The 16,684-nt window shown below is 37.8% G+C and overlaps 1 protein-coding gene across 2 annotated transcripts in view; it reads right to left on the reverse strand.

Annotated features, from left to right (window-relative positions):
- fras1 (Fraser extracellular matrix complex subunit 1) overlaps positions 1-16,684 on the reverse strand; it is a 118,854-nt gene that overhangs the window by 40,951 nt on the left and 61,219 nt on the right. For both annotated transcript variants that reach the window (XM_082168737.1, XM_082168736.1), the window contains exons 22-28: positions 15,785-15,931; positions 14,769-14,915; positions 11,945-12,085; positions 10,719-10,859; positions 10,411-10,551; positions 9,073-9,343; positions 7,933-8,017 (exon numbers count right to left, since the gene is read on the reverse strand). In XM_082168737.1, the coding sequence (XP_082024863.1) occupies positions 7,933-8,017; positions 9,073-9,343; positions 10,411-10,551; positions 10,719-10,859; positions 11,945-12,085; positions 14,769-14,915; positions 15,785-15,931 (1,073 nt within the window). The remainder of the gene's footprint in view (positions 1-7,932; positions 8,018-9,072; positions 9,344-10,410; positions 10,552-10,718; positions 10,860-11,944; positions 12,086-14,768; positions 14,916-15,784; positions 15,932-16,684) is intronic.

Consider the following 16,684-nt stretch of genomic DNA (forward strand, 5'->3'; position numbering starts at 1 on the left):
AGGTAAATAGGGTAAAGAGAGTTATAAGTAAAAAATTTAACGAAAATCTATCTATAAATTACAGAAACGTCTGTCTGTCTGTGTTATTCGCATATCTCTCGAACCGTTAGTCCGATGGATTTCAAACTTGACAGGTGTCTTGCTACGGGCACGAGTAAGTGCAGTGCCAAGTTTGACGTTGTTTGGATTAGAAATGCAAAAGATATCGTTAAATATATCTGTAAAATAAGCACTTAGAAGGTTGTGGTTTAAAAATAACATTCTGACATAAACACTCTGTCAGCTAAACATTAAGTCAGCTACATTGTTTGTATCATGCCATCATTTGTAGTGGCCTATTCAGAAAACTGTTTGTTTAAGGCGAGACACTACAGGTGAATAGGATAAAATGTTAAAATAATAGATATCACCATGAAACTTCCTCAGTTCATTACTTACACAAGTTCATACAAAAAATGTTTTACAAGTTTTTGAAATTTTTATGTTTAATTATGCAAATTAGGTATTATCTCATTAAATATGTGCAATTTTACATATTTTTTCAGTAGATATATCTGAAAATATGATAAAGCCAGAAGCAAAATAATTTTTTCATTTTGATTACACACAAGATGACAAAAGATGTTCAGAGGGATTTCAGGATATATGCTTTCATTACCTAGGAAATCAAAATATACTGTCCATAGCCTTAAAATATAGATTTTCGAAAAAATTTTTTTATTAAAATGTCACATAAATCAGGCCAGGAATGATTTATTAACAAATCCCTCTGAACAGATCTTCAGAATACTGCTAAGTGTATAACTGGAAAGTTTGGTGTACATAGGTGCTACATAGGCTGAGATGTTTCTACTGGAGAATGACAAAAAAACGCAAAAAAATTATTTTGAGAAAACGGCAGTTAAAGATTTAAATAGCTCTAAATGAGATTTCGTCGTTAGCTTTAAATCCCCCTTTGGACATTCACGATTGGTTACTGATAGAAAGGAAATGCCCATATTTGGTTTACATAGCGTTGTGCATGAGACTCAGAGCTTTACAACGATCCCGGACATGACAGACTTCAGTGAACAGACGGAGCTCGGCATGTCGCGATGGAATACTAACTTCCTGGTAAATTCGGGAGAAACTTACTGCCGCAAGTAAACAAAATGTAATAAAATAAACATTGTAATGTATATTTTCAGCGTTTTCTTTATAGCAGCTTGAAATAATACATATTGAAGGAGTAAACTCGGCCAAAATCTCAAAACTGACCACTGCATGAAAAATCGATGTTTTTGCCTGCCGTGTCTCGCCTTAAGCGTAGGGTTTTCTCGGAGTTCACTGTGTAGCCTGCTCCCTGAATCGTCGCGCTTAATCATTTGTGGATGTTAACTGAATCTATAAGTGTCAGGGTTTACAGAGGAAGGGCTCGGTGCTGGGCAGCGATGAGGGCTCGGTGCTGGGCAGCGATGAGGGCTCGGTGCTGGGCAGGACCAGGGGCGAAGGCTTTGTGCTGGGCAGGACCAGCGGCGAAGGCTTTGTGCTGGGCAGGACCAGCGGCGAAGGCTTTGTGCTGGGCAGGACCAGCGGCGAAGGCTTTGTGCTGGGCAGGACCAGCGGCGAAGGCTTTGTGCTGGGCAGGACCAGCGGCGAAGGCCTTGTGCTGGGCAGGACCAGCGGCGAAGGCTTTGTGCTGGGCAGGACCAGCGGCGAAGAGGGCTCTGAGCTGGATGGAACCAGCGGCGAAGAGGGCTCTGAGCTGGACGGAACCAGCAGCGAAGAGGGCTCTGAGCTGGACGGAACCAGCGGCGAAGAGGGCTCTGAGCTGGACGGAACCAGCGATGAGGGCTTTGAGCTGGACGGGACCAGCGATGAAGAGGGCTTTGAGAACTTTGGCTCTGGCTCGGGGAGAACGACACTCACAGACTCTAGCGGACAGGCGACTGGCTCTGGCGGGCAGGCGACTGGCTCTGGCTCTGGCTGGCTGGCAGGATGAGCGGGATCTGGATCAGTTGGGCCGATGAGAGGAGGGAGATCGGAGATATCATCATCCCTGGAGAAAAGCTTGGTTGAACTGGCGTGAAGAGTGGACTGGACGTGAGGACCGGGATGGTCGTGAAGATCGGGCTGGACTAGTGTTTGAGTGGGTTTGACTGGTTTGACGAGATGAGTGGTTTTGGAAGAAAACGCACACTCGGGGAAAAAGCTGTCCCAGCAGACAGATATCGCCTCTCTCCAGCCTAGCCCTGAAAGATCAGGGAGCGGTCGTTGGGTCAACGTACTGAGCCCCGATCTGGTAACAGGCTATGATAGTTTGATCGCTCAGACCACAGTCAACCGCCAGAGAACAAAATCCCATCGTGAACTCAAATAGATCGCGGCTGTCCTGAGCCAGCGCCGCGATCAGGTTCCAACACATCCTGAGCACTGAAGCTGGATATTACTACGTGTGTGGTCTGGTCTTCTGTCAGGGTTTACAGAGGAAGCAGACAAGATGGTAAGTTTAACTCTTTTAATTGCAGAATGAACGGAGATGCAGGAAGATGGTGAGTAACAGCAACACAGAATAACAGTGAATGCTTAGCTGATTGGTAAAGTCTTTGTCTTTCTTTCTCTTTGTAGATGATGTCGGGCTGAAGGCAGAACAGGATGGCAGGCAGGACGGATTGGAGAGGATGAATGGCAGGTAGGAATCCAGGTAAGTGATCGGAAGTCTGTGGGTCATATTAAGGTGAACATCGACGAGACCAGACCAGGAGTGAAGGGAGAGTGCTGAATATAAAGGGTGGTTAATGAGGGAGTGCAGGTGATGATGATTGGTGATTGCGTGAGTGAGTGCAGGTGTGCGCCACGGAGGATTCTGGGGAATGAAGTGCACACACAGATGAAGGCTGACGAACGTGACCGTGACAGTAAGTCAGCTACACTGTTTATTTCTGAATATTATATTTTATTCTGGTGCGCTTAACGTTATCGCTACTGTGTAATAGTAGCCTATGCTATTCACCAACTAAATATATCCTATTCAATGCGTTCACAGTCTCTTTCACGGCCATCATTTTTAGTAGCCTATTCACAAACTGTTTGCTCAAGCGTAGCGTTTTCTCTGAGTTCACTGTGTAGCCTGCTCCCTCAATCATGTAGTTCAATTTTCCATATTTATTGTATGTCATTATGTCAGTATCAGTATTTGCTTTCTACCATGCACAAACAAAAATGTCACTGAACTTTTGCTGTGTAATTGTAACAATGAGCACTCAACTACACCGAACCAACAATTACTAAAAACACACACAAAAACTGATTTCGCACAGGCACTTTGCACTAGTTAAAACAAAAGAACGTGAGAGAGGTTTGGAAAGATCTAAATGTGATGTCCGGACATGAGAATAAAATAAGGAGATACACTGCCCCTGGTGGTCAGACATGGGCAGATGATTTGAAATGTATTTTTTAACAGATTTGATGTTGGGTCTAATGATTTTGAACATTCTTCACTAAGTAGTTTAACACGGAGTTCTTCATCACATCCACCTCCAGCTCTAAGCTCATCCTTTTCTCCCATTTGTGAATATGTCCCTGGTTTTTCGATATCAGTTGAACAAGTAAGAATTGGGTTAAGGAGAATTAAGATGAAGAAATCTCCAGGTCCGGAGATCCTAGAGTTCTTAAGGCCTGTGCTGATCAGATTTGCAGGGTGGTTCATTATATTTATCATTTGAGTTTGCGTTTAGAAAAATTACCTGTTATATGGAAGACATCATGTGTAGTACCCGTACCTAAGTTAACAAACCCCATGGAGTTCTCGCACTATAGGCCAATTGCTTTAACAGCACAGTTAATGAAGGTTTTTGAGAGACTGGTATTAAACCATTTAAAGTCAGTATTGTACGGTGCTGAGGATAAACTACAGTTTGCTTATAAAACTGTTGTTGGGGTGGACGATGCACTTATTTACCTCCTGCATAAATCCTTAAGTCATTTAGAGACCCCGGATAGCACAGTCAGAATTACATTCTTTGACTTCTCTAGAGCATTTAACACTATTCAACCTTCACTACTACGAAGTAAGATGGAAAATGTTGGAGTACATCAGAGTATGGTCAATTGGATAACTGATTATCTCTCTAATAGACCACAGTATGTGAGGATGCAGGACTGTGTGTCTAAAGTAGTGAAGTGCAGTACTGGAGTCCCTCAAGGAACGGTTTTAGCACCATTTTTGTTCACTTTTTATACATCAGATTTTCAGTACAATTCTAAATCTTGTCATCTCCAGAAATTTTCTGATGATTCTGCAATAGTTGGCTATATAACGGACCACGATGAGAGTGAATATAGGGAGCTAATAAGAGTTTTGTGGACTGGTGTGAGAAAAACGGTCTCAGGCTAAATGCTAGTAAGACAAAGGATATTGTGATTGATTTTAGCAGAGTTCCTCAGCAAGCGGTACCAGTAAATTTAATAGAGTCAGAAGTTGAGATTGTAACAACTTACAAGTATCTGGGTGCATATTTGAACAACAAGCTCAACTGGTCTGACAATACGATGCAAGTTTATAAGAAGGGTCAAAGTCGTATTCATTTGTTAAGGCGACTGAGATCCTTTGGGGTAGGCCTATGTCATGTAGAGTTGGGGTACTCGAACTTGGACTCTCGAGTCAAATTTTTAATGAACTCGGACTTGTCATGCACTCGGATGAATTTGTACTCGGACTTGACACGGCCTCGGACATTTTAGACTCGGAAAAACTTCCGAGTACAGTCGAGTCCGGGCACTGGAGGACACAATATTATTCAAAAACGAAACTACTCGTGTTGTTTCAGCGTTGAGCATTGTAGCCAATCACAGACATGTATATTAAGCGCATGAACACAGTGGCAAATCAGAGGCGTTTTAGAGACTCACCATGCGGAGAATTCACTCAAAATGTATGTTCAGAATCAGCATGAGCTTTATCCTTTCGCAAATCCCCTCATAAACAACAAAGTATACGCAATATAAATAAGAGATTCACTGTGCAGTGCGGACAACTTCAGTGTTTATGACGAGAGTTTTAGTGAGAGTGCAGAACGCGGTAAGTAACGTAGTAAGTGATGGCAAAGGGAGCGCTATTGACGATCTAAATAATAGTTTTGTTTTGATAGGCTTGATTTTAATATTGTGTATCATTACCTGAATGATCCACAACAGTTTTTTTGTTGTTGTTGTAATGATTGTTCATGAGGAAAAATCCTCCAGCTCCTGCACATTCTTTGTTTTTCCAGCATCTTCTACATATTTGACATATTTATATCTTACTAGCAGTGCCTATGATTGTGAGATCCATCTTTTCACACTGGTGACAACTGAGGGACTCATACACAACTATTACAAACCCTGCAAACATTTAGTGATGCTCAAGAAGGAAGCATCCGTTAAGAGCCAGGGGGTGTAAACATTTGAACTGGATCATTGGTGTAAATTGTTCTTATTTTGTTTAAAAATTCATTAATGTAGTCCTGCCCTTCAGAGGCTAAATAAGATATTAGCATGTGAAACAAAATAAGAAAAATGTAAACATCACCATCATCTTGCTCAAAAGTTTACCCCTGGCTCTTAAGGCATCATGTTGCATTCTTGAGCATTACCTGGCAGATTCTGAAAGAAGTACAATAGGTAAACGTATGACTGTAACTATACATTGCAATCATTTTGTAAGGTTTAAAATATTAATTTAAGAGCTCAGTGGTGAGACCGTTCGCCGGAATTTGATTGACAAGCGATCTGACCAATCATAATGCATATTAAAGTCAGTGGACTTGAACTTGAAAAACGGTGTGTATGGATTTCTTTTTGCAGTTCTGATGTTCATTCATGTTTAATTCATGCTATAACTAGAAGAGATTATCAGTTCTTGTGCTGTTTGAACTGAGGCTTACACATTAAAGCACCACAAAACAGTATTTATTGTTTGAATTTCATAAAAATGAAAAAATTTGAAAGCTGAGACTTTATTTGAGTAGCCTTTATTTGAGTAACCAAAAGTAGCCTGCTCTGTCTTGTCTGTTGGCGCATTTTCAGTGTCCTCTTTGCTCCGCAATATATTTTTCACTGTGTGAGAACATGTGGAGTGAGAGCGGAATGGCTTGTCGGACGTAGCAACAGTAACTAAGAGGGTCTTTGTGAAAGGTCAATTTCAAATCATTTAAATCTTTGTGGACTCGGCTGGACTCGACTCGGACTCGGATGTTAAGGACTCGGACTCAAGCCAACTCGGCCCTCTTTGGACTCAGACTTGGTCTTGGACTCGATTGTTAAGGACTTGGACTCAATTGTTAAGGACTTGGACTCGAACTCGGACTCGACAAGGGTGGACTCGGACCCAACACTAATGTCATGTACTACTTAAGACTTCTACGACTCTGTAGTCTCATCTGTGATTTTGTACTCTGTCACATGTTGGGGAGGGGGACTGTTGGAAAAGGAGAAGAATAAGTTAAATAAACTTATAAAGAAGGCAGGCTCTGTCGTGGGAAGTGTGTTACCCGCCTTACAGGAGATAGTGCAGGATAAAATGATTGGGAAACTTTCTCTTATGATGAATCATGATTGTCATCCTCTTAATGAAATATCTCGAGCTTTTTTGAGTACCTACAGCTCAAGATTAATTCATCCACGCGGTTACAAGGAGCATTTTAGGAGGTCTTTTTTACCAACCGCAATTCGATTTTACAACCAGTGTTATACAATATGACAGACTATTTTCTTTTTACTTGGTTGTATATAATCATAATGCTTTGAGAAATTGATACTGGAGAACAAGATTTGTTGCTGTTGTGAATGTTGTTGTATGTTTTCTATTTATTCATTGTATTTTTGTGCTGCTGTGACATGTACTGTACATTTCCCCCTGGGGATTAATAAAGTTTATCAAATCAAAAATCAAATCAAAAATAGTTTTGTCGACAAATTGTACCTAAATATGAATCTCTTTACAAAGCTTATTTTTTATTTATTTATTCATTCACTCATTCATTTACTTATTTATTTTAGCAGACATTGAAGGACAATTGGCCAACTCAAGTGTCCAGCATAAGTGGCAAGTCTTGTACATTGAAACATTATTGTTTAAAAAGCATCCCAACTGAATACTTCATGAAGTTGGTTGAGAACATGCCCAGAATGTACAGAGCTGTAACCTAGGCAAAGACTGACCCCATTAAATAGGCTAAAATATAAAATAATAAGATATAATTTGTTCACCATTTTACTGGGCACTACATAGTTGGTTTGAATGAGTTTATTATTATTCTAAAAATGTGTGAAATAATAAAACAAATAAGATGTACAAAACGATTCTGAAATGCTGTGCTAAATGTAATAAAATAAAAATTAGTTATTTTACATAATAGTTGATAAAAACAAAAACCGAACTTATTCACTCCAGGGTTTTGTTAATCAGGGAAATGCTAAATATCGGCTAGATTAATAAGCCTGGCAGATAAGCTGTATATTGGCCATGCGCGTGGGAAAAGGGGTGGACAAAATAAATAATTAAGCGATTCCTCACAGTGGGTCTAAGCGTGCATGCGCTCAAATTTGTGTGAAATCTGCATATGAACATTTTCTCAAACAAATCATGATCCACCAATAACTTTTGTACTAAAATATATTCTAAATTTAAGATTTATTTTTGGAACAACTGAAACCACAGGTACGCAAATATCACATACTCTCTAAAGATGTGAGAATGCATCTTTAGAGAGTGTCATATATATGTGAGTGACGAGAATGATGAAAGGCTGTGAAGAAAAGGATGTGCAAAAAAGCCCTAATATGGAGACGGTTTGGGCATGTTTTATGCAAATAGATGACCTCAGGTACACGTTATTTCACTCAGAGAATTCTTCAAATTTATTAAGATAAGAACAAGGTTCAGTTGTGTGTGTGTGTGTGTGTGTGTACCTGCTGGGACAGCGCCTGCACAGAAACAGTCTGAGGCTGAGAGAACAGCTGAGGATCTGCTGCCCTTAACACGAACTGCCCACTTCTGAAAAAACAAGTCGACATTACACTGCTGTGAGCAGATTCAAGGATATAAATAATATGGGTGAGTCAGGGTTTGCTTACATTTTGCTACAAAACCTAAAATCATCTATATTGTAGGGACCAGCTAACAGTCCACACAAAGAAAACAGCTTGGTAAACATATTAAATAATGTCATACTGTTGACATAACCATACTGTACCAAATAATGTCTTAATGAAAATGATTAGCTCATTATTGAGTGAATGGGATGTAATAGTTTCCGTGTGTTTGAGTATAAAGTGGACAAAAGCAACAGAAAATGACACAATGACTAAAAAGACCCAGAGAAGCAAACGGCAGAGACGAAAATGAGAAAAAGACATTTTTCTTTAAAGAGAAAATATAAAGACTGAAAAAGGGATACATTGTGAAAAGAGGGATGAGGAATAAAATAGGGGTGAAAGTGTGAGGGCACACAGATCACTTGTTAATTAAATCACAGAGCTATAAATATATAAACTGTGAGAAAGTTGAGAGAAAATTGAAGGTCAGCAGTCAATCTGACTTCCACACGTGATCAACACAAATGCTGCGGCTTATGGTCACTGTGGGGTGTGTGTGTGTGTCCTGTCAAATGCCTCAGCAACTTCACCGAGGTAATTAAAGCTAATGACTCCACACACTCAGACTTAGTCCATCACTCAAAACACACACACTCGACACCCACGCTTTTATACAACATTGTTTTACTCCTGTACAGCATCTCTCTGGATATTTTGGTGTATAAAGTTCAACAAATATCTAAAATATGTCTATCTAAGCAGAAATGGGCTACATCCCGCAGGAATGAAGAACAGAATCGTCACCCTAAAGTGATATTTCAGGAGATGAGAAATGTAATCTTTTACATGAACTATAAACAGTGAGTAAACTACGAAATGAATGATTTTAGACTTCCATACAATCATCTAGTTGATAAATAAAAATTATATGTGTCTAATGACTTCTCAAACAAATATCCTGGGGAAATGACCCTGGATTAATTCTGCCACTCCTTGTTACACACACACACTCACTTGGTCTGCTCTTTATGATGAATGAAGCGCACAGCTCTATGTTTGAGCTGAGTAAAGGTGAAAATATCATCTCTGCCCAGTGCTCTGTCTCTGTCATTCTCCAGGACCATGAGGTGGCCGTTACTAGGCGGTTGAAGGAGCTGGAGCAGCATGCTCTCTGATTGGCTATCTGCATCCTTAATTGACAGGAGAGCTGGATCCAGAGGCTTAACTCCACCAATAGGAACCAGCAGAGAGCCATTGATATAAAGAGATGGAGCGCGGCTGTTTGCTGTAGAAACAAAAGTGGATGGGATGGTCAAATACTCTTACAGTCATAAAAGCATACAGAATTTCAATAACTCAATAAAAACATAAAAACTAAATAGATTTAAAATATTAAAATAGACAAATGTAAAATATAATATAAGGAAATATAATATTTACTCTTACTCTCAGAAAAAAGGTTCAGTGGTGTTCTATATAGAATCCTAGGTCTCTTAATTCATTTTTTAAGAATCCTTAATGTCAAAAAGGCTCTATATAAGGCGAAATGTCTTAAATGATTGCATAATACTTTCATGTTTAATGGGTTATTTTCATTTTTTCTAGTCATAAAATATGTTTACAAGCTGTTTACAAAAAAAAAGTAGGGATGCACGATATATCGGTAACCGATATCGGTATCGGCCGATATATGTTCATTTTTAATGTTATCGTTATCGGCCCAATAAAAGCTGATAAATAATGGATTACTCCCTTCAGCTGAGACACTTTAGATGCTCACTGTTCACCATGATGGTTTTGAAATGTTTGAAATATGATTGGAATCACTTAAAAAAATATATACAGTTAAGTATTTAACTGTATAAGCGAGACAGCAAGTCTGTCATATAGGCTGCATAAAATTATAATGAGAACTTCATTATAATTGTGTGCTTGGGACATGGATTTTAACGGTGAGACTTTAGTTTTTGTAATCAGGCTCTCAAAAATAATATAAAACTCTTATTTAGATTTATTGGCCAATATATCGGTTATCTGCTTTTATATAAAGAATTATCGATTATCGGTATTGGCCAAAAATTTCATATCGGTGCATCCCTAAAAAAAAGAATAAAAAGAAAAATAGTTAATTAAAACTAAATCCATAAAATGATCCTTTGATGGGTAACCTCTAAAGGTTCTATATATAAAGTGCCTGTCAGAACCCTTTAAGGCTCTCTATAGAACCTTTTATTTTAAATGTGTACATACTAAAAGCACTGCACCGATTATGCTGGCCAAGTATAAAGATTTATTTTGGTCTCTAGAAATCTTATTTTGTATCAGATATGTGAAGCAGAAATTACAGGTTACCATGGCAGGCTCTTGTTTTTCGGTCAGCGTAGTATCCATGACCACAATCCGGGATGCATCGACCACCCTTCAGGAAGGAGCTCTCAGCACAGACGTGACACTCACCTGCACTCACGCACTCCAAGCAACCAGCTGAGCATGCTGGGAAATAACAGTAAACAATCTGTCATTAGACTCAGGTAGGACACGAGAGGGAACTGCGTCACACTGTACTGAGCTTCTCTAAAATTAGCAGGTTGGTAAGTATGCCAAAATGAACAATGTAGGCAGTCACGATCACTCTCTCAGACCAGATTTACAGCACTCACCGGTGCACTGACGGGTCGAGTCGTCTAAAAAGTAGCGCTTTCCGCATTCCCGTACACACTGTCCATTCAACACAGCATACGGCAGCTGGCACCGCTGGCATCGGCCATGGGTCTGGCAATGATCACAGTGCTCATCACAGCCTGTTCAGAGAAAGGAGGAAGAGAAAGACTGAAGACATGAAATTTGATTTATATTTTATATGAAATCCAAGTTGTCTATCATTTTACATGCTAAAATGATTTTTAAAAATTCCTTTCAAAAGTTGGAAACATGTTTTTGAATGTTTTATGCTCACCAAGGCTGCATAAAAAAAATAAAAAAAATGAAAACAGAACAAATAGTAATGTTGTGAAATAATACTACAATTTGAAATAACTTTTCTATTTCAATATATTTTAAAATGCAATTCATTGTGATGGCAAAGGTGAATACTCAGTGTCACATGATCCTTCAGAAATTATTATAATATGATAATTTTGTGTTGATTCATTCTGTGTTCAAACATTGAGTTGTGTTGATTCATATTTTTGTGTAAACCGCAATTGATAGATTTTTTTTTTGCCAGGATTCTTTGAAGACTAGAAAGTTCAACAGAACAGCACAGCATTTATTTGGGATATTTGTAACATTACTGTCTTTACTGCATTACTGTCACTTTTGATCAATTTAATATATCCTTGCTAAATGAAAGCATTAATTTCTTTAAAAAAAAAAAATCTTACTGACCCCAAACTTTTAAATGGTAGTGTAAATGTATTATTAAAATATAATAATATTATAACAATTATTAATTTATAATAAATGTAAAAGAGATTAAAATATAATCAATTATAATAGATGTCAAATAAATTCCAGTTCCTCTGCTGAAATGTTTCAGTGTCAGTGAGTTAAATACTACAATAACTTGATAATGCTGGATAATATCAATCTTTCACAATGTTCAATTTTACTTACATTTTAAGTAATGTGCTTCTTCAATCTGGTCTATACCTACAGCACCGCTGATAGACTTTCAGTCTAATTTGAAATCAATCCATTAAAGTGCCATTAAACCTTGGCTCTAGCACAGCGGCTAATGTTGGCACTATACAGCTGAAATTAGTGGCCCTCCCTCACTCCCCGACCGTGACAACTGACTGAGAGATTGAAATGTCAACGTTTATTGAGCTGGAAAATTTATTGGTTGGACTCATAATGAAGGTTGTTAGTTTTGTTGATGACTGACTCAGACATCTCTCGGCATCCTGGTAGAATCCTGGCGAGCAACCGGGCACACAAATGCCATCCTGTAGGACGTATCCCTCCATGCACTGCAGACAGTCACTACGCAGGGGTCCGCGGCACGCGTTACAGCTCCAGTCGCACTCTGAGAGAAACAGAGCAAAAGATAGAGTGGGTGGGAGGAATATGAGAAGACAAAATGATTAATTGGAGTGTGATAGAAGAAAAGCAAATTGAAACTAGAAAGAAAAAGGCCAAGAGAGTGATTAGAGTGATGAGAGTGATGAGAGAGCATGAAAGATTGGCATTAGATTTGCATTTATTGAAGGAAAAAACAGCGTATGATAAAGACCAATCACTTTTTATTCAGTATGCAAATTTTGACAACATTATTGCCTAAAGGAATGGAGAACTTTCTAGAAATGTTAATTAATAAAGCAATATGCCAAGAGAGACTCTATGTTACAGTGGGGTGTTTAAACACCCCTTGAAGTTGTGATGTAGCAGAAACAGTGACAACTTTTCTTTAATTTATTCTGTACAATGAATAAACAATTTGCCCGCCAAGTAATATAGTTCATTAGTTTATCTGTGTCGAGATAGCAACTTACATAGAAAGTGTAATCACAGCTGTGCATCAACTACCATTTAACAACAGCTTTAACACAGCTCATCCAATCAGAATGGACCATCTTTTTATAAGCATTTCATAAGGTAGGTTTTATTTAAATTTAAGGTTCAATTATCTGCAAAACCAAGCTTGAATAGTATCTGTACAAAAAAGAAATATGAAGGATTTCAATACACCGCTTGACTTACAATGAGAAAGATAAGAGACCATATTTCAGTTCTCAAATCATCCATTAAAGAGAGCACTAGCCGACCATTTGATAACTCACAACCAGACCTCCGCTCTCTAAATCAGCAAAGCTCATTAAAAAGCCCCATCACACTCTTTCTGTCATCGCTCAATCTATATAATCTCATCATCTCTCCCCTCATTCAATGAAACCATCCTCCCAGCAAAAACATTTCAAACATTCATCTGAAAAGAACAGTGGCTAACTTCATTTAACACTACATCCAATTCAAATGTCAGTGATGTCCATATTTAACTTCAACTCAACTTAAGCTTCAACTCAAAATCAGCTCATTTGTCCATATGTCATTTAGACTGAGTTGTTCTTTCACATATCTATCCATAAAGACACAAACAACAATGATGTCCAGCATTATTGATGTGCTCCCTCCAAATATTGTCAAGGTAACCTTCATTCACTGAACTGCAGGGGTAAACAGCATCACACCTCACACACTCGTACTCCCTCTGTTATTGTCCCTCTTTCTGATTCACTCTCCCTCATTCAAAAACACACATCTCAAGGGACAAAAAAATAATCTGTCTCCTTTTGATCTTCTCTGTAAATCCCATCAAAACAAAATAAAGCTCTCACTGTGTGGGTATATGTTCCACACACAAATCCCAAACCACATCGTATTAGGATTTGAACACACTCAACACACATTTTTTTTCCCCTTTCTTCCTCCTTTCTATTCTTCTTTTTCCTCACCATTCCTTGGTCTCCTGTACACCCCTCTACTCTCCAACCCTTTCTCCCTCCCTCCCCCTGACAAGGTCATGACAGGACCACATGGCCAACGTGTCTATAGACCAAGATGGGACTGGATAATATACCTAGCTAAAAGCACATACCTTACAACTAAAACTGATGGTCACTTTTAAACGTTTTATATCCAAGAGCAGGCAGAGCCATGACCGGGTCATGTGCCAATGATGTTTTATGTTGTTTATATGTTTATTTATTTATTTGTTTGTTTGCTCATTTGTCTCTTCTCGTATTATGCATTTTTTTCTTGTTTGTTGTCAACAAGCTTATTTGTCTGATACTTGCTTTTTCAACATCTATATTAAGTCTATATTTGTTTTTTGCTGTTGTTTTCTTTATGTACTTATCTGTTTTGTATTGTTTGCATACTTAAGAAAAAAGAAGAAAAAAAAAGATTTGAACACACTCACAAATATTAACAAATATCTTCTCTGAAATTAAATTAATTATTAATTTAATTAGACGTGTGTCATCTTGAAATTTACTTGACCTTAATTATTAGATATTAAAATACGTTCTCTTTAGCTCAACTGTTCTGTGCATTTTATGGATGTATGTTAGTTATAATAGACTGATAGAGTATGTAGGATGTTTCTTCAAGGCTGGAATACACTACACAACTTTCAACATTTGAACTGTTTTTAAAACAATGGGCATCATACACTTTCCGACTTTGTACATGGTTACAGAAAAAAAACTGGGCATCGTACACTTAATGACTGAGAATCACATAGTACTAGACTTTCATGTTGCTCCAAACACAACAAACTCACACAGAAACATGGTCCTTGTTGCTAGGAGACGCATGAAAAATTAAAACAATACGTGTTCTGAAATCTGCTCAAAATATCAAACATGTTTGATTTCCTCTAGCTGGATGGAATCATAGTCTGAAGCTAAGAAATCTCAAATCCAACTTTCTGAGAAAACATTGTGTAGTGTATTCCAGCCTTTATGAGATTAATGTTCAATGCCTACAAAAGAAGAAACAGGAACTTAAGAGTTTTGGAGCAGCAAGGCAAAAATAACGGGCTATACAACAAACATACAAATCAAAGAATAAAATCAAAATACCTGTCTCATGGACAAGTAAAACTAATAGTTTAGTTTACCACATTTTAAAATGGCTGAATATATCAGGATGTAAAAGTTTCTAGTCTAAATGAATATTTCTCTGAGATCATTTGATGTATGGCTCACCTCTGCATGTGCGTGTGGTGGTGTTCAGGTAGTACTGATGAGCACAGCTCTCATACTGACACTCCCCAAACAGAAGCACTTTAGCAGGATCTCTACACGATGCACACACACCCGCCATCTCACAGCTCAGACACTGAGTGTCACACACTGAAACACACACAATAATCATTTCATCAATACGTAATCCTGTATCATATGTAATATGTCTCTAAATTAACAACATAATTAAAACTTTGCTGAAAAACCTCTTGTACACAATCTCCTACATACCTTCTGTCATATGATTGATAGTTTATACTGTTTTAGCATGTAAAAGGCTTTTTAGATCATTTTTTTTTAAAGTTCCTCTTACTGATACAGTTGCCTTACTGAATTTTATACGATTAAATGCAAGAATAACTTTCATATTTTTCGCAATATTACTGGAAAAAAACAACTTGGGTTAACTTGATTGTCCATGCATCATTATTAAAAAAATTTTATCATGTTAAAATTTATGTAAATACATTGTATGCAAATATGATACATCAGACTTTTGAGGAATGTTTATTTGTACATTTATCGATCATCGTTGTTTTGTATTATATGTTTGGCACCCACAACAAAAACTACAAAATCACAAAACTAAGCATTTATTTATTATCTTACAGCATTAAAGCAGACAAAATATTGGGAGATATGGAGTGAAAACTGTTATTTATTTGCATTTTATCTAAGCAGTCTGCTGTACAGTTATGAATTGATTTACATCACCAGCTATCAGAATTTCATCGTACTTTTTGGCCATATGAAATATCAGCAACTGCACCAAATTGCATATTTTTGCTCAGTTTGAGCCGCTGAATAAAATCAAATTTTTTCCTCCTCGAGTACGAGATTCAATCATATTTTATCATACTATATGAGCCATAAAGCCTGATGTATCAAATATGATTATCAAACACATATGCACACTTTTTTATAACGGATGGATGGATGGACGCACTATAAAAAACTATAAGTAAAGACGAACTTACTTTGGCACACCCTGTTTTCATCAGCGTAATATCCGGTTGGACAGCGAGGGCTGCAGAGACCCGATGGGGCCAAAACATCAGGCGCCAAACAGGAAGTACAGGTGAGAGGACCGTCCCCACTGCACTCCTCACAGGAAGAGTGACATTCTGGAGAACACAGGCACAGGACAATAACAACGATGACCAAACAATTAGGACAGTAAGTATGAAGATGAGATAATTATATATCAAATATCTTTTAGCTTTGGAAATAGAGAGGAATGGGATGAAAAAGGCTTTATTTACGCCATTGTGTAAATTAATTTTTAATTAACTTACTGTTAATAACATGTAATACTATATATACACTGTAAACTGCTGTCATGTAGATGCCTACGAGTGATTGAGAAAAGACTCAGTTTTAGCAGATAATAATTGTCAAACTCTTAGAATCTTAGAAAATAGTGCAAAACTTGTATCAGATAACCTTGACATTTTAATGAGCGCTGTTGCCAAGGACATTTACATTCCACAACAATATTATAAAAACAGTAGATATATAAAAGCAATACTGTTGACATCCAGCAAAAATATCCATTCAAATATGACATTCAGTCTGCTGTCAACTTGACATATCACCTTCAAAGAGCGCACAGACTTGCTAATGCTAAGTGCAAGTAATTTCCATTAATGGTCTATTGCCTTTAATGCACATAGAGCCAATTCAGACATACATACACACACACACACTAACATACTGTATAAACACACTTGTGCACATGCACGCTCCCTTTGTATCACGCAAAAGCAAGGCAATTAAAAAAAGGTCATAATGGTTTATAGATCACATCAGCATCTTAAAAGATTTTGCATTAAAGCCGAGCACTACATCGCACTCCCTAATAAAAACAAATGCACCGT

This window comes from Leuciscus leuciscus (assembly GCF_965113295.1).
Source record: "Leuciscus leuciscus genome assembly, chromosome: 5".
NCBI classification, from domain to species: Eukaryota; Metazoa; Chordata; class Actinopteri; order Cypriniformes; family Leuciscidae; genus Leuciscus; species Leuciscus leuciscus.